The 23,132-nt window shown below is 44.1% G+C and overlaps 8 protein-coding genes across 8 annotated transcripts; 5 read left to right on the top strand and 3 right to left on the bottom strand.

Annotated features, from left to right (window-relative positions):
- Positions 1 to 426: 426 nt before the first annotated feature.
- Positions 427 to 2,179, top strand: Bfra_002981 (putative transcription factor cys6 protein; the record flags this gene model as incomplete). The annotated part of the gene is made up of 2 exons (XM_037333394.1): positions 427 to 491; positions 577 to 2,179. The coding sequence occupies 2 exons, from the start codon at positions 427 to 429 to the stop codon at positions 2,177 to 2,179; spliced, it is 1,668 nt and encodes a 555-aa protein (XP_037195522.1).
- Positions 2,180 to 2,977: 798 nt separating this feature from the next.
- Positions 2,978 to 3,920, top strand: Bfra_002980 (uncharacterized protein; the record flags this gene model as incomplete). The annotated part of the gene is made up of 3 exons (XM_037333393.1): positions 2,978 to 3,032; positions 3,140 to 3,737; positions 3,809 to 3,920. The coding sequence occupies 3 exons, from the start codon at positions 2,978 to 2,980 to the stop codon at positions 3,918 to 3,920; spliced, it is 765 nt and encodes a 254-aa protein (XP_037195521.1).
- A 515-nt stretch (positions 3,921 to 4,435) lies between these two features.
- Bfra_002979 (uncharacterized protein) lies at positions 4,436 to 5,242 on the bottom strand (the record flags this gene model as incomplete). The annotated part of the gene is made up of 1 exon (XM_037333392.1): positions 4,436 to 5,242. One exon carries the CDS (start codon positions 5,240 to 5,242, stop codon positions 4,436 to 4,438), a length of 807 nt encoding a protein of 268 aa, XP_037195520.1.
- A 5,303-nt stretch (positions 5,243 to 10,545) lies between these two features.
- Bfra_002978 (putative rhamnogalacturonan acetylesterase protein) lies at positions 10,546 to 11,543 on the top strand (the record flags this gene model as incomplete). The annotated part of the gene is made up of 4 exons (XM_037333391.1): positions 10,546 to 10,666; positions 10,741 to 10,885; positions 10,947 to 11,090; positions 11,183 to 11,543. The coding sequence occupies 4 exons, from the start codon at positions 10,546 to 10,548 to the stop codon at positions 11,541 to 11,543; spliced, it is 771 nt and encodes a 256-aa protein (XP_037195519.1).
- A 192-nt stretch (positions 11,544 to 11,735) lies between these two features.
- On the bottom strand, positions 11,736 to 13,300 carry Bfra_002977 (putative fmn binding protein; the record flags this gene model as incomplete). Its single annotated transcript, XM_037333390.1, has 4 exons — positions 13,164 to 13,300; positions 13,000 to 13,102; positions 12,475 to 12,871; positions 11,736 to 12,414 (listed from the first exon to the last, which is right to left on the bottom strand). Exons 1-4 carry the CDS (start codon positions 13,224 to 13,226, stop codon positions 11,736 to 11,738), a joined length of 1,242 nt encoding a protein of 413 aa, XP_037195518.1. The 5' UTR covers positions 13,227 to 13,300.
- A 1,421-nt stretch (positions 13,301 to 14,721) lies between these two features.
- Positions 14,722 to 15,251, bottom strand: Bfra_002976 (uncharacterized protein; the record flags this gene model as incomplete). The annotated part of the gene is made up of 3 exons (XM_037333389.1): positions 14,722 to 14,856; positions 14,885 to 15,009; positions 15,074 to 15,251. 3 exons carry the CDS (start codon positions 15,249 to 15,251, stop codon positions 14,722 to 14,724), a joined length of 438 nt encoding a protein of 145 aa, XP_037195517.1.
- Positions 15,252 to 17,807: 2,556 nt separating this feature from the next.
- Positions 17,808 to 20,078, top strand: Bfra_002975 (putative choline dehydrogenase protein; the record flags this gene model as incomplete). The annotated part of the gene is made up of 2 exons (XM_037333388.1): positions 17,808 to 18,047; positions 18,114 to 20,078. 2 exons carry the CDS (start codon positions 17,808 to 17,810, stop codon positions 20,076 to 20,078), a joined length of 2,205 nt encoding a protein of 734 aa, XP_037195516.1.
- A 1,943-nt stretch (positions 20,079 to 22,021) lies between these two features.
- Bfra_002974 (uncharacterized protein) lies at positions 22,022 to 22,973 on the top strand (the record flags this gene model as incomplete). The annotated part of the gene is made up of 2 exons (XM_037333387.1): positions 22,022 to 22,664; positions 22,774 to 22,973. The coding sequence occupies 2 exons, from the start codon at positions 22,022 to 22,024 to the stop codon at positions 22,971 to 22,973; spliced, it is 843 nt and encodes a 280-aa protein (XP_037195515.1).
- Positions 22,974 to 23,132: the final 159 nt, after the last annotated feature.

Below are 23,132 nucleotides of genomic sequence, written 5' to 3'. Positions count from 1 at the left end.
GTTGCAGCCGCTGTAGGGACGCGCGACCAAAACAGCCTTGTTTCCGTCGTGCAGTATCGCAAGGCCGAATTAAAATGTGGTCACACATCGTGTAGAGGCCAATGAAGACACCGTAATTCGGCTTTTGCGTTAGTCACTAATATAAGCGCATTCTACATTCAAGGAGCGAGGCCGAATTCTATAATTGCGATTTTTGTAATCAAGGGAAGTGGCCATTTGTCGCTAGATACGAATCCCTCGTCAGAGTCACGTTGTTACGGCACAGTTTCTGAATCTGAGAGTTGACTCAAGGGTCGACGGCTCCCCCGAGATATAAGAAATGCGATGGGTACCCGGTATGATGTCTTGGATGAAACGAGAAGGAAATCCGCCATCAGTGCGAAGCGTGCAACTTCATATAGCAAAAGGACTTAAGCCGTCTAGAAAATGGCTACAATTGCGAGAAAGAAAGCTTGGAGACCAAAATCCAAAACTGGCTGCCTTACTTGTCGGTTGGTTATTCTACGTCAAGTTATCTTTTCTGTGTGATCAGCACACGAGAGAAGATCCAAATTTGGGTCGCTAATGGAGATTTAGAATTCGCCGTGTCAAATGCGGAGAAGAGAAACCGGGGTGCTTCCGATGCACGAAGACTGGACGTAAATGCGATGGCTACGATCAAGATCGTCCAGAGATGTCGAGTCCCCCACTGCGACGAAGGGATAGTGCGATTTCTTCGTCAAATCCAAGCCCGATTTCTAGCCTCATCACGAGTCCTATCCCAAGCATAGTCGAAATGCCTTCTCCGGTCATCGAATGGGATGAAGAAGAGCAAAGAAGCTTCAATTTCTTCATCACCAAGACAGCACCAGAATTGGCGGGTAATTTTGACTCTAGATTCTGGACCAGTCTAATTTTGCAGAGGTGTCACTCGGATCCGCCCATTCGCCATGCAGTCATTGCTTTGGGAGCCTTCAACGAGTCCTTCAAGTTTGGCGATATCAAATTACTGGAAGCGGGAGCGATTGCTGATTCGAAGCAACGATTTGCTCTGCTACAAAATATTAAAGCCATACGGTACTTGACGGGTCATCTCTCGCATGGAAGCCACCGACAATCTACAGAAGTAATCCTTATATCTTGTCTTTTGTTCATTTGCTTTGAAGCAATGCAAGGAAATTACCAAGCTGCATTTGCGCATCTAAACAGTGGATTAAAGATCCTAGGCGATTGCATGGAGATAAATGGACAAAATTCCCTCGCTCATTTGGAGTCAAGCATGATTCGGGAATTCATCCGCTCAGAACTAGTACCTTTATTCGGAGCTTTGGACATCCAAGCGATCAGAATACTACCAAGTAGCTTCATTCAACGGGAAATGACGAGCGGGTCCACGAAATTTGATTTTAGAACCCATACTAACATACCAGATCCCATTTTATCGCTGAATGAAGCAAAATATCATCTGCAAAACCAGACCCACGCAATCTTGGTATACCATCAGAGTGCAGCACAGCATTATATCCCAGAGATTCCAGATAATAACGACACTCTATGCTCGAGTAGCATGAATGCTATCATAGAAGAAAAGAGAGGGCGAGTTCTGCAGCTTGAGCAGTGGTCCAAAGTCTTCAACAACTTTGTACAAGCGGCAGGTCAAACAATGAATACGAATGATCTACGAGCATCAATATCGCTCAAACTTCATCATGTCGCCAACAAACTAATTCTCGAAACAGCGCAGTTCAAGACTGAATTGGACTACGATCGATTTATGGATCAATTCGGGCTAATGACTTCACTAGCCGAATCTCTTCTCAAATCGTACGGCGATTCCAGACTGGAAAATGGACGGGTGTTTTCTTTCGACGCTGCAATAATACCACCGTTGCTATGTGTGGCATGCAAATGTCGTGATCCTTCGCTGCGCAGGAGAGCACACGCTCTTATGGTCAGCTCTTTCAAACGAGAAGGTGGTTGGGATAGTGATATGGCGAGTAGTATTGGTAGGTGGACTATAGATAAGGAAGAGAAGAATTTAGAGAATATTTCGAGAGCGGAAGAGGTAGTGGAGTCTTCTCGTATCGCAGTAACAGAAATAACGTCCATTGGAAGACGAAAGGCATTGATCAAATTTAGACAAGGTCCTCGTCGGGATGATGGAGATGAAGAGCTCCAGGAGGAATGGATTGTATGGTGATGATGTGTACTTGTAGCCATAAGGACTCTGGTAGTTCATTGCGATTGTATATTCTGATTACAATGATTTGTATGAGCGAAGACATCCTTCTTCTTACAAATTTTCAATGAATTCTTTACCCCTAATCTCCACAGAACCTGATTGCCAATGAATTAAGCTTCTTTTCCTCCTGACTCTCGATACAAGTATTCTTTTGAGCAGCGTAAGAGGAAGAGCAGGATGAGATTTCACAAGACATAAAAACAACAGTCACATTTCCGGAATACAGACTAGACTTGGAAATCCTCTTGAGAATAAATCAAAGCGATAGAAATGAAGACCCCGAAATAAACCCTCGATTGAGGGAGTGATGCTTGGTCTCGAACGGGGACAACAGTTGGAATGAGCATTTGATCTACGGATACCCATTCAGCCAACCCTGCAACTCCTCGGTTCATTCGTCATCGACCCCTTCATTCACCAAAAGCCCTCACGTCATATCAGCGATGGATATCTTGATGTGTGTGTAGGGTTTTCAACATTTCTGATTTTGTACTTATTGATATAGAACGATTGAAACCCCTAAATTCTATTTAAACCTCGGTGTCGAATTGGGATCTCTGAGCAAAAAGTGTCAACTCCAAATTAAGCTAGAACAAGAGCTAATTCCAGCTTGTTGGCTTACTGCGTGCAGGTCTCGAGAGAAGTAGGTTCTTGGCATCATCTATACATAATCTTTTCTGTCCAGAGTAAATCTTATCGTCCTCACATTACTCTTATCACCCATAAATAAGCTTCACGAAATAGCATTCAGCAAAGATGTCTGGTATAAAAGTGTTGATTCCCATGTCAGATTACGGCCATGATCCAACAGGTAATACACAACCCTCTTCAACAAAACTCCAAACATCATAAACAATCACTTCTATCTCTTTCCCAACCCACACTATCAATAACATTTATACTAAACTCCTCTCCCAGAAACCGCAATTCCATACACCACATTCACCAAAGCCGGATATACCGTGCACTTCGCCACCGAAAGCGGTACCATCCCAGCCTGCGATAGTAAAATGCTCGAGGGGATCACCCAGAAGCTTCTCGGCGCCACCCAAGAAGCCGTCAACGCCTACAAGCACATGTCCCAGACGAAGGAATTCACAAGCCCTCTATCTTGGTCTTCTGATTCCTTTTCTCTCGACTCCTATGATCTCGTGTTTTTGCCTGGCGGCCACGAGAAAGGCGTGCGTCAATTGATTGATTCGGATGTTATGCATCAGCATTTGATTTCTTACTGGAAGGGTGTTGAGAAGCCAGGAAAGAAACATGTAGGGGCAGTTTGTCACGGTGTTATGGTTTTGAGTGAAACTTTGACGGCGGAGAATAAATCTATCATTCACGATTGTGATACAACGGCTCTTCCGGGAATATTTGAGGGGGCAGCCTATTGGAGTACGAGATGGGCGTTGGGAGATTATTATAAAACTTATGGAGCGGGGAGTGAGAATGTAGAGACGAGTGTTAGGAAGAGGTTGGATGATCCGGGGAAGCAGTGGAAGCATTATGCTGGGTTGCAGCCGTGAGTGAATTTTTTCTCATTCCGTTTTGTTTTTTCTATCTTATGGATTGTAAAGACTGATGAGAAGACAGATTTGTGGTAGAGGATGAGAAGTATAATTACATTAGTGGGAGGTGGCCTGGAGATGCCCAATTATTGGCGGATAGAATTGTGGAGTTGGTTAAGAAGAATACAGATAATTGAGTTGTGATATGGTATGGGATGGACGGGATTGATATTTGTTTCCTGTTTAAAATTTGAATGAGAACATTATTTATCAAGAGCTAGCTAGTATTGATGTCAATTGAAAGCATTTGAATGATCAGCAGGTGCTACTATCGGTGCTTCCGGCGTGTGAAGAAGAGGCACGTCGAGAGCTCATCCGGGAGCTAGCTTTCAGGCCCGATTAGCGTGTGGATATGCCAAGTCTAAGCTTTTGTGTAGTCAAAGTACGTACTGCAGCCGGTCGCTTAGATCAACACCTTCATCACGTTTATATATTCGCATTTTCACTGTATCAGATCTGAAATGATTATCTCATTTCTGGATTTGTTGTACGTGTTTCACTATCGAAACTCGAAACGCTAGCATATCCTGCAAATGGACTGAACTCCGTGAACTCCAAAATTACCCCAGTAGTACTGTGGAGACATCCAGCGATTAAGTTCCTAAGTGAACCATAATAGAATGACAAAGGAGAACCTAGAAGTGCCAGCACCTCACAGAGTATCCTTATCAATAGTACCCTCAGTCTCTCCCGTAGCATCCTCCTTCGAGCCCTTTAAAGGACTATCAAACAATCCCATCAGCATCTTCCTGTATAGTCTACTGTCTAGGAACTCCCTATCAACATCCTCATACGCAGCCACCCCTCCTTTCCCCCATATATTCCTACACATCTTCGCAATACACGCATCTCCACTAACGCCTGCGCTCCATCTTTGGTTTAAAGGTAATCCGTTTCCTTCAGGCGTATATAGTAACATGTATGTGCCAATCAAAGCATGTTCTGTTGAATCTTTGATCCTACCTAGGGAAGAATATTTCTGTATACGAGCGTGCCAGGCATCTCCATCGCCCCAAAATGAACGCATATCAGGGATATGCGAGAGATGGTTATCTTTGTGTCCTTCACCACGAATATCTATTGTACGAAGTTTGAGAAGGATGGGTCGTGTGCCTGCTTGAGGTAATAAGAGGATAGTGATAGAAGTAGTTTCAAATCTTGGAGATGCAGGAGGACTTGTAGAGAAAACTTTATTGAAGATGCCAAGGCGATTTGTACTGTTTCCTCGATGATGCAGTGGCGGCTGAGGTGGAGGCTGGGGTGGAGTATCTGAGTCTGAAGGAATATGAGGTGTCTTGGCTTGGCTTATGATAAATTCTGTCTCAATTTCTAAAGCTCTGTAGCGTTTTGCAGTGTCAGGCCCGTGTTCATGTGTCGGAGGAGGACTGTAGATCCCCGAAAGAAGAGGAACTCGTTGTTGAGTTGCTAGTTGAGCACGATAACTTTCACTAGCCGCCATGTTGAACAGAAGATGTTGGGTTCAAGGCTATCTTCTGTACGAGAAGAAGCGTTATGTAGACGGAGAGGTAAGGCTTAGCTTTTGTGGATGGCGAGAACTACCTAGAGATTTCGGGTAACAACAGTTGCGATAACGTTGGTTTTAGCCAAATCAAGGATGCCGAGTACAAAAAAATGAGAAAAAGTACCGGTATTCTTGTTCAAGTGCAAAGGCTCTGCGGGGTTGTGAACTGCAGGGTAGTTTCCACGGCGGCAAGATCCAGTGGGTATCAACCAATCATAGTACAGGCGCTCGTACCAACAAAACCGCTTGGGTCGAATACCTGATAGTTCGAGACTCTTCACCAAACGTTAAGAAATAATTGAAAGACCAGAAACATGAACCAAAACCACAGCACTTGGGTAATGGTCATTTGATGGGACATTGCAATGGGATTTGAAAGGATTTATTGTGGTTTGTGTATTATTGATTTTTGGTCGGAGTGATAACAATTGAAGGCAGCCAAACTTGGCTTGGGTGATCCCATGCAAATTTTGAAGGCGCAGTGATAAGTTAGGTTACAGCCAGCTGCCTTTGCGAGCCTAGGTTGAGGGTATTCCCGAGCCCATTCTGCAGCAAGGTTTTGCTGCAAAGCCATCACTTTTCCTACTCTGCACATGATGCTCCTATCAGGAGGCGTAGAGTTTTCCGGGAGTTTGGTTGTGTTATGGATAAGATCCAGATAAGGTAGCTAATGCACAATCCTTGTGAGTTGAATCCTCTTTTTACGAGACATGACCAGTTCATAGCTCCCGAACAGAGTGTCAGGGCTTGTGTCACGTCACAATTGCCAGAGTATTTTCAATGTAGTTCCGCCGGGTATATGGAGAGTGATTCCATCTGGTCCACTGTCATGGCTATGCCAATTAATTCAATTTATTTCGTAAAAGGTTCTTTCAGGACTTATTTTGTTCTTCTGGAGAACCATTTCGCACAACGTAGTAAAATCTTACTTTCGTATTTGAAATAGCCAAATAAAGTACCCTCATATTCCGCCGTAGCGTTAACAGGCGCTCACGATCTTTATAAAGGGTGCAATATAATCTCTGTGTATTCTTTCCTGTCTCGCAAATCGTCTTTGCATATTTAATTTGATCCTCGATGCATATATCGCGTCCCAAGGACAAGTCGTCGGCGCAAAGCTTAACAGCGAGATATGGTGATCGTCTTCGGGATGTAAAACAAATTGGGAAGTGTGATCCGAAGAGAGTTCGTTCCCGACACAAACATTGACAGTGACGATGAGTAGACAAAGATTCGGGAAACAATGACGAATGATGTTTTCTGCCTCGCATTCTGCATTTAAGATGGATGTTCGAGAAATCACTAAACTTTCTACAGACTCAAAGATACTCGGTAGAAGCACTCTACAATCGCCATTCTTAACATAATTCACATTCCGCAGCCAATAACCTTGGACAGAACCAAAGTTGAGATCCTTGAGAAACAGTGAACTGATGAAAAAGTTGATGGGGAGTGAGTTGTATCTCGAATGTTTAGAAAATCGGTACCGCTTTGAAACCTCTTGCCTGGATTCGATACAAGTTGAAAGCAGAGGGTGCGGAGTTGTGTTGCGAAAACTCCAAGACGATGATCGCTGCTGCGAATCGGATGCTGCATCCACGGAGGTCAAAAGCTCGAGCTGGACTATATGAGGCTCCTGAAAAGCAAACGTCCAGATCTGAGCCCGGAGTTCGAGTGGTAAATTGCGAAAAGGCGAAAAGGTCGTCAAGTTTAGTAGAGATGATCCATCCAAGATGGTATGCGGGCATATACCGATAGACTGAATGTATCTAGATGCAATGATACGACGCATACTCCGCGTGATTGGGACGTGCTCCGCGACGGAGGTCTCTATCGAATGTTCATAGATATTCATTTCGAAGAATATACGCATATGCAAGCAATGCAACAGTTTTGATAATTGAATTTTATCAACCGGACATTTAAATCAAACAAGAATTTTGAAAGTAAAGATGAAGTTATAACCTAGGTAACATTAGGAGAGCAACAGCTTGAGGTCAACCAACATCCAAGTGGGCCTTCCATCTTAAGCTGGAAATGCGCGCGTAACGAGACCATCCTTTATGAACTCTTAATCCGACTTCAGAAGCTCAATATCCCTCGATGGATCCGTTAAAGCACAAGATGGAAGGTTCTTCATCATCGGTATCTCTGTTCGTTTGCGGATGTATATCTGCAAACGTATGAGGAAAGCGCAGTCGAACACGAAGAAACGGGATGCGCAAAGTCTTAAAATATTAATGGAATATATCCTCAAAGATATCATTCAGTTCGAGATTATACTATGAACCGATGAACCTTAGGAGAGACGAAATTTCAAGAGGTTGGGGCATCACAAACTGGATCAAAACTCGGAATAAAGTATAAGCTATTCATGATGACTAAGCCACCGAAAGTGTGGTAGAGCTTGTTCAACTCAACTACACCTTCAGATCAAGAATTTGCACGTAAAATGATCGAACGGGAGATAGTTCTTCCTATACATCCACAAGCCTACAGAACATCATTTTGAAGTACCGATCGTCTGTATTCTACTCTGGATTGTTTGTCGCCTTGATAATAATCGCCCACTCCGAAATCTATTCTCTATAAATCCCTGAGGCTTCTGGAGCTCGCTCTCGTGTTTCGATACCAGATCTTTGGATTAAAATGGATCAAGGAAGTCGAAATGGTTATAATTTAACATCAGAAGCGATGATATAAATACCCTGGAGCACATAATCGAGTCAGATAAGCATGTTCCTGTACAGAATCCTTTCCAATCAAGTGGTCATCGTTAATATATGTGACATATCTGGTACATTATTTAAAATGCTTTACTCAAACACAAAAGACAACCTCGGTCTTTCTCTTTCCACCACGGTCATGTTTTCAAAGTTGGCTCTGACCGCCGAGATATCATCCGATAGAGACAGCTCAGTAGAAACTCCATTGTCCCGTTTCAATTCAGACTCTTACGCTTCATCATTCTATGTTTCTTCAGATAGTAATCATCCCAAAATCACTCTTTCAACCATATAAAAGCAATTGTGAGTGGAGCAAATTCGATATTATCAGACTTCGAGCAGATCCTACCAATTTTCTCCCTAGCTCCTCTTCAATTTCATACGTCAATTGTGTCCAGTCGCCAAAATCTTCTCTCCAAAAAAGGCCAAAGGACGAGGTGGTCTAGTAAACACAAGATGAAAGAACAAAAGAATTCAAAATAGCAAAAGTTCAGGCCCCAATTTTGGACCTTACATCTTTGTTGACCTATTTCGCGGTCTCAATGACTCCGAAGGGATCAAATGCTCCCCACAAAGATACCGCGCGCACCTCGAGTTGTTGTATCTAACCGTCAAGCTAGAGTGCCGTGTTGTCATGCCACCAATTGACGAGAGCATGCACGATCTCTTTGATTATATTTGAGAATTAGGCGAGAGCGGTCTTGAAATACAATGGTAGAGAAAGTGGCATTGCCGTTCAAAATTGAATATTGGAGACCAAAGTTCGGGTCAAGGAATTCAGTTCTCTTTCCCCAGGAAAGATATTGTTGCCACCGCCCGCACTCAGTTCAATACAATACATATACATCAATAACACGGTCAACGTTGAAGTGGACATCGATGTGGTACAACTCTTTCTGTTTGAGAAATCTTCCGACATTGGTGTCTTCGGAATTACCTTGATTGCTTACTGCAAAAAGCATATGTGAAGATACCTGTACCGAAACGCCGCGACCAGAACATTGATCAGTAGATCGTAATCTCAGCCACAGGAAAAGGATTGTTGTGACTTGAAACCTCATTCAGAAAGCTTTCCAGCGGCCAATTTCCAGTCTACCAGCAACCTACCTTGTCGATCATCATCTCATCAATAATTCAAAAGACTCTAGAGCCCAACCCAATCTCTCCAAAACGTGCCTTTTTTTTACGATGACGACTGGAATGTTGATTTCAACGAAATAAACCCTCTTCAAACTTGGTCTTTCGATATGGAAGTAACATGCGGATGGCTTCACAAAGATACATAAAATTCGTTGATGCGGTTATGCACTCAATTATTCTTCTCCACCGAACGCGGGATGCTTAGTTGAGTGTATGTTTCTTGATGCGATAGAAATCAACCTTTATTGATTTTTGAAGCTTCGAATCGCCGATGTAAAGGCTCAGAGGTTACAACACTCAACGTTGCACAGTCGTTGTAACTTTGGTTTGTGCCTATTGTCAGGTGAGGAGATCAAAGGCTATAACCAGCTTGATCTCTTACCAAATATCTATCGCACTCGATTTATTCATCTGATTTTCGGCAGTGCAAATAACTTTTTTACGAGCCAACACACATGCACCAAAGTGGTATGCAAGCATCTCAATCATAATATTTCTCAACTATTAACCAACTTCCACATCCACACCCTCACTTTCAACAAAAATTCCGCCAAGCATATTTTCCACACGCAAGCGCTCAAATAATCACCATTTGCACTCACAACATCATCTCTATTAAATCACCATAGCCCAACTCGTGCAAACATAAAAGCCGACGATCTCCCTATCTCGTGATCATTAAGCCTTTGCCAAGACCAATTCAGCCGGCACTTAATCAAAACGGATAAATTTTATTGGTGGATCTGGCACTTGCTGCCGAATTCTCCTGCACACATTTTCACGTTCAGGCACAGATAGTTAGTTATCAAATGAGGGGACCCGCGCCAAAAATCTGGGGTATACCAAATCTGCAACGTGAGCGAAGATCTACCGAGTGCGAAGTTTGCGACTGGTGGCTATATTTCATTTTTCGGATGAAGAATAAGCTTAACATGCACGATGAAGTTTCCGTCTTGGCGTTTTGCTTAGATGAATATATCGCTCAGGTGGGTTGCTCGGGTGGAGATTGTACGAGGAGCATGGGAAATTTTTGGGATTGGTTTGGCGCCTGGAATTGGAGGGCGTCCATATGCGGATTTGTAAGTGGAGGTGTATGCGGATTTTGGTGGCTAGCAAAAAGTAAATTTGATTGAAGGGGAAGGGGAACTCGGCGCCGAGAATCTCGCTCGTATTGAGGGGGCCAGATGGAGAAATTGAACATGGAGGTAGATAAAGACCGTTTCTTTTATAATTCCGCATGATGGGTCGAAGGTTAGCAAAACTATATAAAGAGAAGAAGATCGGCTCGAAAATCAAAAAGCTTGGCTCGAACAGCATCTATCAATTTTGCAGCAATTCTTGGCATCGATCTTATACCATCTCATATCATTCATCATGAAGACTTCCGTTAAAGTTCTGCTTTCCTTGCTCGCGGCTCAGGTATGCGCAGTGCCAACTTTGTATTTGGCTGGTGATTCCACCATGGCGCTTGGTGGCGGTGGAACTAGTACTCAAGGTTTGTGCTTTTGTTCTTCATCCTAGAAGTCATATAGGAGTGTGGGAAATTTGTCTAACATATGTTGCGTATAGGATTCGGTGAATACCTTAAATACAGTTTCACCGGTATCAACGTCGTGAACAAAGCCGTTGCCGGACGATCCGCCCGCTCATATTGGAATGAAGGAAAATTTGCTGCACTAGCAGATTTGGTTGTTGCCGGCGATTATGTTCTTTTGTATGTCTTCAATGATTCCTTCTCCTTTTCATTGATAAAAATGTGCTAATTTAACTGTCAGCGAGTTTGGCCACAACGATGGAGGCTCTTTGACCACAACTGATAACCTCCGTACCGATTGCTATGGAGGCGGTACCGAGACGTGCATTTCTCCTGTTACAGGGGAGACCGTGTACACATATGTATTCTACCTCTTACAAGCAGGGTATGTTTCTCTCCCCTTCGGCATTTTCCAATTCTCCATTTCCGCAGCCCTTACCCCATCAAAATCACCAATTCAACTAACACTCCTTCCAGACGTCTCATAACCGCCAAAGGCGCACACTTAATCGTCGCCTCGCCCACTCCCAATAACGTATGGGAAACCGGCACCTTTTCCTACGCCACCCCCCGCTTCACCGGATATGGGAAATCCGTCGTCACTTCTCTTGGCTCGCTGGCCGCCTTTGTCGACCACGGTCAATACGTTGCGAACATTTACGAGTCGCTTGGTGCTACGGCCGTCGATGCGTTTTACCCAATCGATCACACGCATACCAGTCCCGCAGGCGCAAATACTGTGGCCGCTGCGTTTATGAAGGGTCTTATGTGTGGAGGAAGTGCGTTGAGTGCGTATGGCAAGAATACAACTAGTAGTATTGCAGGAAGCTGTGTTTAGGTTAGACGATGAGAAGTTTTTGGGTAGTGTGAAAAAGAGGTGTTGTGGTGGGGGATCTGAAAGGGAAGATTCATTGTATATATGTAAATATTCTATATTCAAATCTATATCTGTATCCGAACTCATTTGCCTATAACTCCTCTGTTCATAAATCATCTACCTATAACTCCTCTGTCTATATCCAACAATGCTCTATACTTTGGTGTTGACAGGCAACATGCCCCTCGCCATTCTCTGAATCTGTGACGAATAATACATGCTCTGGAAACCAGCCCCGACCTGTTTGACAGGCGAGTGGCGAACCAAAAATGGCGGGGATAGTGGTTTAAGAGTGATGTTTGCTTCCTCATCAGGTACGTCTTTATTGAGGATAATCTCGTTTGGCAGTTTGGGAATAACGGCAGCGGGTCGGGCAATACCAATGAGATCACACCCTCCCGACTTCAAAGCCTCCTCCATACCGACTCTTGTGCGGAAACCTCCAGTGACCATCAGGAGGACAGAAGGAAATTGTTTGCGTACTGTTTGGGCGAATTCGAGAAAGAAACTTTCGCGAAGAGAAGTCGTAGGGGCTGAGGAGGGTTCACCCATCATACGAGGGTTTTCGTAGCTTCCTCCGGAAATCTCAATGAAGTCGACTCCAGCTTCTACTATGCACTTGACTTGCTCCATACTATCTTCCAATGACTCGTTGGAAGCAGCATCCACACTGTTCACCTTGATACCGATGCAAAACTCCTTACTCGTTTGCTTTCTGACTTCATTAATAATTCTTACTACGACTTCAGCTCTCTTTCTGGCTGTACCGCCAAACTCGTCGGTCCGGATATTGGACTTAGGAGACAGGAATTGTGCTAGCAAGTAGCCGTGTCTATAATTGAATCAATAAGAGCAATCCCGAGGGAGAACAAAAAGTTAGGGGACAACTTACGCGCCATGGAGTTCAACACCCTTGAATCCCGCCTCGAAACTTTGCTTCGCAGCCAACACAAATTCTTCGATGATACCGCCTTGTCCAGAAATTTCATCAATCGTCAATTCACGTGGTGTGCCGAACATTAACGCGGCAGCGGCCCGTTCGAAGAAACTACTTCCAAAATTAATTGCTACAGCGGAAGGAGCAACGGTTTTTGAAAAGAACCCGCGGTCGCCAGCCCCAAGGGGTGATTGTCTACCAGCATGACATATTTGGACTATGGTGGGTGTTCCAGAGCGTTGGGAGGTTGCCGCCCAGGATTTCCACATGGCTTTGGTCTCTTCTGTGGGTTTGGGAGTGCTGGCTACGTCTTTATGGCCTCCGAGATATTTGGAAGACACTTGAATGTTTCCTGTTATCCGGATTAGGACTTGGAGTCATGACGTTTGAAGTTCTTGAAAACGTAGAAGCTTGGGCATTTCAATTGATCAAATCCACTTGGAATATTGAAGTTTGTCGTAATGCATTCCTGGTTCGTACCTGTCATTATCATTCCCCATCCACCGTCGGCCCAAGTACCATATGCCTTCAAAAATGATTCATCAGGAACATGAGTAGTTGACATAGCTTCGGCCATTGCACCCTTTGAAATTGTATTAGCATTATGGAGGTAGTAGTGATAGAATTTGATGGATGTTTCATACCTTGCAAAGACGATTTGGCAGGGTCAATCCACATGGTAATGTGATCTTCTCGGAAAGTAGCATGATGAAACGGTTCTTTTAGATTTTGGATATACAAGTATGGCAGTATTTGTTATCTTGATTGAATTCATCTTTTTTCGAGGATTTTCAAAGTTTTATATGGTCCCAATCACCGAGGTGTACCCATCGTCTCTTGAAAGGAGGACCGGGACATGATTTGAAAGCACCACATCGTCGGACTTTGATCGGGCAGATAATTGCGCCGACTGGGAGTGGATCATAAGAGGAAAAAAATTGATAGTCATATCATATCAGCGTTTGAGTTTTCACGACGACAACAATGTGAAGAAATCATGACATGAAATGAAATGAAAAATGATGGTCTATGTCAACAGTGTGCATAGTTTATGTCTAGTTTTCGGCTTCTCACTCTTAATAGGCTTTCGGATGAATTTCATGTACTCCATAGGCTACCTACCCACCGCCTAGACGAAAGAAGGCGAGGACGGCTTACTAAAGGTGCTGACAAACCTTTCATTGCACGTCCAACATATGAACAAAACACAACAAAACACAACAAAACAAAATGTTTTTCCCTCAGTCTTGGTAATGGAGCAATCAATTACTACATTATCCATATTATCCATATTATCAGGAGTCGCGCTCCATTTATATATATCTCTGAGCCTTCCCACATTCCCTCAGGATACCATTTCATTTACATAATTGCTTGATCTAGGCAAGCATAATTAGATGATGACACAAACATCAAATCCTGGTTCAAACCCCGAGGCGCTGGAATGCTCCATCTAGCTAATTGAGGCTATCTTTTTGTATGCCATATTGCTAATTGCATTCCACTCGATTGTGGACTATATCTCAACAGCGCACTGGATGTCATAATTAAACCGGGAAATCTGACCACTTTGTTGCAAATATAGAGAAAAAATTGGTGGGAGAACGCATCGCTGGTTTGTCATGTATGAGTTACAGTATGGCCAACGATTGCAACACGGTCATTGTTGATCTACTCAGCAATTAACGGTATTGATCTGTCAATCTTGGTTATCCTACCGCTCTAGCATTCAACTCCAAGCCCATAACTCACTGCAACATGGGCTATTTCTGCATAGCCGTGTCTTTTCTCAGAGTGGAAGAGACTTGATTTCTCAAATGAGACATTGGCAGAGATAGAGAAGGTTGGACAGAAGCACATGGATGATGAGGATACATGATTTTCGACTCTTCTGGCCATCGACAAAGTATGTGGTGGTGATCAGAAGAGCCACTACATCGTGCTTCATATACCAACTTCCATCGATGCATTATACAATCTGTTGGTGCTTGCTAGGCGTCGTAAATTACAGGGGTTGACTTCGCAGTGCGTTCTCAATATAGTATGCCCCACATCAGCATCAAACTCAACACCGATTGAGCACAAAATCATTCTGGGAAGGAAATTGGTTCATCGAATACCTCGCGTCAGCCTGAATGCGCCGCAAATTCTCATTGCGGGATCTCTCACGACTCGGGTCCATATCGATGGTCTGAATTCATGTTAGAATACCAACGGCGGCCATTTGCCAACCATTAATATTCGATGATAAGGCGCCAGTATAAGTCTATGAAACGCTTCGGATCGAATTTTCCGACCGTTTCTTGTGCCGCATGATCCACCAGACAAACGAATGACCTACACGAGATCTATTTCTGTGTTTGACGACTTTGGCTTGTGGAATGCAGGCTATGTATTCCGAGTTGTTGATCGGTTCCACACTGAAGAATTTCTGCAAAGGAGAGGGGCGACAGTCCTCAGCTACACTCGTGGCCGATGTTTCCAGCCGAGCTGAATGTGAGAACGAATCATTCTGTCACAATAGCCGTACTTGATCACCGTCAGACTGGTTCACACGACATTACTAGCCTGTGTGACATTCCAAGCCTTGTCAGCATGCAGCTCGTGCTTCCTTCTCCACGCTTACTGCAGGTCCATTGTGAGGGCTTCGAGATCTGTCCACAATCTATTATCGAGTGTTCCACGCGAGATCTGCCACGCGATGTCCACGCTACGATACCTTGGCGGGACATTAACGCTGGTCAAGATCAGAAACCGCTTGTAGTTCCGATTCGGAAACCGAATGAAAGGAATAGACGACAGGAACGGACCCCGAGTCAAGAACTTTTACTTTTTTCTAACTACATTGATGAATTGAATACACGAAATCATCTGATCGCAAGTTCTTATCTCAACAACAATATTGAAAGCTAGACTCGGGTCAACGATCAAGATGTTCTTTTTATGGTGTCGTGATGATCATCGTATGATTGTCCAACAGACATGAATTTGCACCAACCCATACTTGCGAAATGAGGTTTAAAATACCCACAATTTCTCCAATCTCGAGCAGCAGCTATCTCCAATATGATAACTTTTAGCAAGGCCGGGGAAGCGGATCGAGAGTGGGCGTCTGGTCGAGAAAGTAATTAGGCAGACATTACAAATCGAAATGTCCAAAAGATACTAGCGCCAACAAGTTAACGAAACAGTCGAGAATGGATCACAGAAAATGGATTCACTGGGCCTAGAAATAAAGTCAAACAGCTTGCCCAAATATTGGCAACCTCATTCATAACCAATAAAAGACTTCAGAGCCTCTAAAGGGATAAGCCAAGCGAAATAGTTTCTCAGCTTTCGATTGCTAGACATATCGTCTGTGTGGTTGTATTCACAAGCTAAGTACCAGATTATTGTAGGTACCTCATATTGTCTTTTGTATACATTCCAATTCGCACAAACACGGGCGGATTTTACAAAGGGATGTGATTGTTTGTAACACAACCTTTTCTCAAACTATTTCTTCACAGTACTCCTCGTGAGCATATACATACTCCGTATCTCCATTGAATTTCTACTTTCCTTCTCGGGAATCTTGCCGCTCGAATGCATAATTGCGCGTGAAGTACCGTTATATTTTCAGAATATGGCGGGGGGTTCGAACAAGTGTAGACGAAGATGTTACCCGGCGCGGGTGAACTCCCAAGTTTGGATTTACCCCAGATAGTGTAATGCTATTAATCTAGTAACGTTGATATCTACAGTCAATGATGATTGTCTGTCTCAACTTATCACCGATGACGAATTTTCACCGGCAATCTCCTTCAAAGTCGTTCATGTAACTCTGTACCGTTATCGTACCACATGAAACCCGTGTATTATTCGTGGCTTTTAGGCAACTGCAATGATCTATTTTTGGAATTTTAAAATCTCTTGCCCGCCTTCAAAGCTATATTGACGGGTGTTAGCAGCCCATCCATGGCTAATGCAGGACGCACAAGATGATTTACGGCGCTATAAGCACTCAAAACATACGGCCTCTCAAATTGTATAGTATACAATTAGATGAATTTGATTTCAAAGCTAATTCCGGGATCTACACCCAATCTGGGTTGACAAGGGCAAGAATGCAGAAGGCAACACTTAGCAAGGATGTTTAATAGCTAAGCCAATAGGAATGAAGCGAAGGCCACCACTTAAAATCTTTATCAGATGAGACCTACTACATTAGGGGATCGCCAAGGAAATCTTAGCAGCGGGATGGCGCAAATACTCAAGTTTTCTGTGGACAAAATGAACTGAAATTTTACATGCCCACGGCAGTTGTTCTTAGTTACTTCGAAAAACGTTGACATGCTTGAACCCATGAACCTTTTACGCATGGTAACTCTTAGAATGTTTGCGATAAGGATTGGAAATTGGATTTCTAATCTCAATTCTTCCACTGACTGTCAACTGCTTGTGGCTAATACAGCAAATAGTATATTATTGGGTGGATTGGAAATCCTGCTGCGGAGAGGCGTTCGACCCCAGCAATTTTGCTACCAGGGGAGGCTGCCCGCGGTTGGCAAGCCTAGTCGACACTCTCGTATGGACAGAAAGAGTTCATGACATTTGGGTTGAAATTTCCCGATCGTTCATTTCTCCTAGACTCGTGCTTCAACTCAGGTTAAGGTTATTGACACAAACATTCTTTGAATATTGATCAATACGCCTGGGCGTGTAAGCAAGAAATCAAGCTTATGGTAAATAGATGAAATTCAACAGGTGGGCTATGCCCTAGGGTATATGACAGCGATGGTGGTATTGGTGGCATCGGTGGCACGAGTGGCTGCAGAATAACCTTGTACACCAACCGGGTTCTCTCCCTTGCTCTGGCGTTATACCTAGTCCTCCACATCATTATCTTGTGGGGCGCAAGACCATTTCAAGAGCATTACATCAGCGAATCACTTTGGATTTTATATCTTCAGTCTTTTAGGAAACTCGATAATTCTTTTCATGGTGGCATCTGGTACAAACTAAAAACGCCGAACTTTTGTCGGATTTATTGTTGTCTGTTGACTTCGCGATCAATACTACTTTCCCAACTCGAACTCGGGGTCCCGTAAACAATGCTCCCTCGAGCTGAATCTTGACCTCGAATCTTGAAGATCGTGAACAGAACATCTGAGAAGACAATGGAGGATTGGAAATCGGAGTTCAGGAGTCTTCTGAATTGGATGAAGTACCAATATCAGCCTGACTGTGGTTGAGATTCGTGCTGTCGACGGCGACAATAAATACCATGGCTGTTTCCCGTTTTCAAAATGTATCCTTCATCAGCTTCTCACCACTCTTCACCAAGAGATCAACGGGTCACATTCAGAGCTTTCTCGACAACTCATCTTGCGCTTCCTTCAAAAGGCTGCACAATATATTTGGAAAGCAACTTGGTTCAACAAGATTTCATCCGCCCAAAACAGATCCTGATATCGATCGATCTCAAGAATGGTTTCTATCCGCGCCTTGAGCCTTTTGGCTTTAGGTTCTTCATCTGTATTAGCATTGTAGGTGCTTGCAAATCAGAAAATTGGCAAACACCCTTACTGACATCTTCAAGAAATCCCAAACAGGCACGATACTGGTCTCGAAATGATGCTCGGGCTAAAGTTACACAAGACACACCGAGCGAAGTTGACTATATCGTTGTTGGCAGTGGTCCAGGTGGTGGGCCTCTTGCATCTCGTCTTGCTCTTGCCGGATATGAAGTGCTATTGATCGATGCTGGAGATGACCAAGGGGATCAGATCCTCGCTGAAATGCCTATCTTTCAATTCGCATCGACTGAGATTGAAGCACAGCAATGGAATTTCTTCGTGCATCATTACTCGGATCTCGAACGTCAAAAGAAGGATACGAAAATGACCTATCAAACTACTGATGGAGACTACTACGTCGGATTAGATCCTCCAGCGGACGCAGAACCACTTGGTATCTGGTATCCCCGAGCTGGAACTCTTGGTGGCTGCTCGAACCATAACGCTATGATATCAATCTACCCACACGAGAGTGATTGGCAATACATTGTAGACATTACCGGTGACGATTCTTGGGCTCCTGACAACATGCGAACATATTTTGAAAAGATGGAGCATTGCGATTATCTCCCAGAAGACACTCCCGGACATGGCTTTGACGGATGGCTCCACACAAGTGCCACCAATCAAACTATGATTGTTCAAGATGACAAGATTAATTCGATCGTTATCTCTGCCGCTGATGCTTTCGCAGTAAATGCATCCGACTCGATTCTTGCGACTGCTGAAGGCTTCAACCAAGTCGTCTCTCTAGATCCTAACAACCCATTACCTACGCGAGACAACGACACTGGATTGTACCAGATTCCAATTGCTGTTGATGGGAGAACAAGAAATGGAGCTAGAAATTTCATCCTCGAAACAGTGAATGCAGTCAATACTGACGGATCCAAAAAGTACAAGCTGTCCCTCAAACTCAACACATTCGTAACAAAAATTCGATTCTCTAACGATACCACACCTCGCGCTCTCGGTGTCGACTTCTTGGAGGGCAAGAGCTTATACAGAGCCGATCCTAGAGCTGGAAAAAATGGAACTCAAGGTACTCCCGGTAGTGTCAACGCAAGAAAGGAGGTTATCATTTCAGGCGGAACTTACAACAGTCCTCAGCTCCTCAAGCTCAGTGGTGTTGGACCCAGAGCTGAACTCGAATCATTCAACATCCCAGTTCTAGTTGATCTTCCCGGTGTCGGTACCAACATGCAAGATCGCTACGAAACGACCCTTGTCTCTGAATCAGATGTTCCATTCTCCATCGCCGAGGGCTGTACCTTCCTCACCACTGCCGACGATCCCTGTTTAACGCAATGGCAAGACGACACTGCAGATGCAGGACTCTACGCCACGCCCGGTCTCCCGCTCGCCATGATTGCGCGATCCAGCACCGCAGAACAAGATCCTGATCTCCTGATTTCCGGCGCTCCCGCTAATTTCCACGGTTATTATCCAGGATATTCCGGCCCTGCTCTCGGTGATGCTCTACACTGGAGTTGGATTACGCTCAAGGCTCACACGCGCAATACCGCGGGGACAGTCACCCTTCGATCAACCGATCCGCTCGATACTCCGTTGATCCAGATGCACTATTTCGACGAAGGAACATCGACTGATGATGCGTGGGAAAAAGATCTCCAGGCAATGTACGAGGGCATGTCACTTTCTCGCCAGATCATGAATAGTGTTGTTCCGCTCGACGGATCGTTCAACGAGACATGGCCTGGAGCAGACGTTTCCACAGAAGAAGAACTCAAGGATTTTATCCAGGATGAAGCTTGGGGTCATCATATTTCGTGCACGAATCCCATTGGTGCTGATGATGATGAAATGGCGGTCTTGGACAGCAGTTTTAGGGTTCGGGGAACAAGTGGTTTGAGAGTAGTCGATGCAAGTGTTTTCCCTAAGATTCCGGGATTCTACATTGCGGTGCCAATTTATATGGTTAGTGAGAAGGCGGCGGCGGTTATAATTGAGCAGGATGCGGCGGGAACGAGTTATAGATAGGTAGTGGTTGGTTGAGTGGAGGTTGGAGGTTGGAGGTTGATTTTTGTGTTGTCGTGGGTTTTCATTCTTCTTTCTTGCAATTATTTACGGAATGGTGGTGCGGGTGCAGGTGGTGTCTTGTTTTGCTATTGGTATTGTTATTGTTGTTGCTATTCTTTTTACGGATTGGAGTTGCTTTCATTTTAGGGGTACTAGATGTAGATAGTTATTCTTCCATGGGGTGTTTAGACTTGCATTGGCGGTTTGTTAGAAGCTGTAGATAGTTATTTGAATTCACTCGTTGCTTACCAACCCCTCTGTGCCAAATGCCATCTTAAAATTTTGACACTCGCTACCCACAGGGGTGATATCCAAGGGACCCCATTTGGATGTTCTTGCTTCGAACTAGTATGCCGCTAGGGTCTGATTGGGCAAGTACCTTGTTTATCATTACTAGGGTATAGTTTTCAACTCGTCTCTTCTTTCCTGGTATTTCTTATTGCTATCTTCTTGTAGGTAAATCCTGCCATAATTGCTATCGTGGTTTATGGTTCAAAAGTTGTTCGAAATGATTATTGTCAACATAATAGGTTGTGGCCATCCGCTCACAAGCTGTATACCTCTGCATCACCTCGCGGAGACACCTTTGATTACCGCACGCAACTACCGGTACTAACACGGAGTCCGAGCATTTCAATAACTAATTGTCTCTAGAGCCCAAGCGCTCACCACTGCATACCTAGGTAGGTGTACGCAGAGTAGTTGATAACCATAACGAGAACTTCCGGCAATTGAAGTATCTGCCCCTATGCTGTCCAGGGTCTAAAATGAGATTATTTCTGACAGCGTCGATCTGTACGAGAAGAGTTGATGATCTACTGCGTGTGCACTGACACATTGCCCATTCGGTATATTGAACATCGTAGTCCCCGCCGTTGGAAATTATGCTTTTATATTGTTTCCTCCTAAATAGCCTTATCCCCACATTGTTGACGAAAATAACGGGCATGCTAAAATCATCATATCATGTGCGCCTAGTTTGCACAGTGGTCTTGGGGGGCACGACAATGATCTATATACCGCCAGATTTTGATTTATGTATTTATGGTACTAGAAAATGTATGCGGTTTTTTGACTTCAACAAATTTATCATCTTGTTGAATTATAATTATGATATTGAGATGATATGATATGTAATGATATGTAACGATTAATGATCAGTCAAAGTATGGTATCTTGGTTTTTCTAACCATGATGCTCCCCATTTTAAGCTTTTGAATTTTGACATACAGAGTAGACACTGGAATTCCCAATTAGGAGGTTTCTTTTTTAGCTCAATAATATTCACCGTCATTGGAAAATCTCTGCATGGTTAATTCATTCTCCATGACGATCTTCACTATCTCGTCTCTTTTGGTAGCTGTTCTTCGTGTCTTCTGTGGAGGCCGTATGATTATTTTCTGACTGTTTTACTCGTGCTGCCAGCATATCGAAATACAGAGTGGATCTGTATGTGCATCAAAGCTGTCTTGCTTGGGTAGTTTCCATGTTTAGATATGCTGGAAAGAAGAGCAGGTACTTTCGGGAAAATAAAAGTCTGGGCGATCAGTGACCACAAAGGTGGGACGTCTTGTTTCGTAGATGAGAAGACGTCCCAAATTCCTAGTCTTTGAACATCCACTATACAGCCATCAAAATCTCCTGGGATTCAATAGCTCCTGTCTGTTTCCCCTTTCAAGCATTGATGTGATCGTCGTCCATATTCAAATCCTGATGACGATGTGAAGTCTATGTATGGATTCTTGTATATATACCCCATCATTCACTTTCCCATCTCATTCTCACTATCACTCATTCATCCAACTACTACACTTTCCTTAACAACCCCACGTTCTTTACAAAACAAATCCATAATTTTTTATATAATTCTCTAATTCTCCATTCTCCAACCTCAATCCCTCAAAATGCAATACAAAGCCAGCCTCATTGCCGTTCTCGGCCTCAGCGCAACCTCCTTTGCCGCGCCCCAAGCCCCCATCCCAGAGCTCGCATCCGCTCCCTCCGTCCTCTCCGAGCTCCCCTCTACCCCAGTCTCCGCTCTCCCAATCCCAAGAGATGCGAAAAACCTCGCCTCGCCTTTCTCGGTCGTCGACGGTGTCGTCGCAAAGGTCGGAGCCAAGAGACAAGTTGGAGGACTCACCGGTATCACTGGTGTCGCCTCACCTGTCATTTCGCCAGTAACTGATATCCTTGCCGACGTCGCTATCAAGCGCAACCTCATTCAAGTCACCGACGTTGTTACCTCTATCAAATCAGTCAGAACCACTGTCGTTTCTGATGTTTCTTCTATCAAAACTCTCATCACCTCCGTTGGTACCACTGCAGCCGGCCAACAAGGTCTTGCCGAGGAGATCATCAAGGATTTGGGTGATATTGTTGCCGCACTTACTGGCGCTGTTGATGGTGTTCTCGCCCAGACCTTACCTACTGTGCTTGACGTTGTCGTCACTGAGGTCACTGATGTTCTCGCTATCTTGTCCGATGTCGAGGCCATTGTTTTCCAAATCGTTCAAGTGCTTTCAGACCTTCTCGGTAGTCTTTTGGACTGTATGTATTTCCTTTTCATCTCCCTCTTCACTTCATCCCTTAGCTTTCTCCCCTTCCTGTCTTCTCATTCATAGACCGTCCCATGAAATATAAAACTAATTCTATATAGCAACCTTCGAACTCGTCACTGCTGAAGTACAGGAAGTCTACAGCCTTCTCAGCCCAGTCCTCACTCCAGTTCTCAGCTTTGTTGGCCTTGTCCAAGGTGATGCTGGTGTGATCCAAGAGGTTAACACTGCTGTTGGTGGTATCTTGACCACCGCAAACGGACTTTTGAGCGAGAAGGGATTGAAGGAGATCGAATTGTAGATTGTGATCTTCGAAAATAGAGGAGATGAGGAGTAGTACTTGGAGGGGATGGTAGATGAGGAGATTGAATTGGATTGGAGATTTATATGTAATTATTTATGAGATTAGATTTAAATTTTAAATAAACTAATATTTCGATTGACATATGTTTTGCCTCCG

Source organism: Botrytis fragariae (genome assembly GCF_013461495.1).
Source record: "Botrytis fragariae strain BVB16 chromosome Unknown tig00000012, whole genome shotgun sequence".
NCBI lineage: Eukaryota > Fungi > Ascomycota > Leotiomycetes > Helotiales > Sclerotiniaceae > Botrytis > Botrytis fragariae.
Note: the sequence above shows the minus strand (reverse complement) of the source record. Positions and strands in the feature narration are given on the sequence as shown.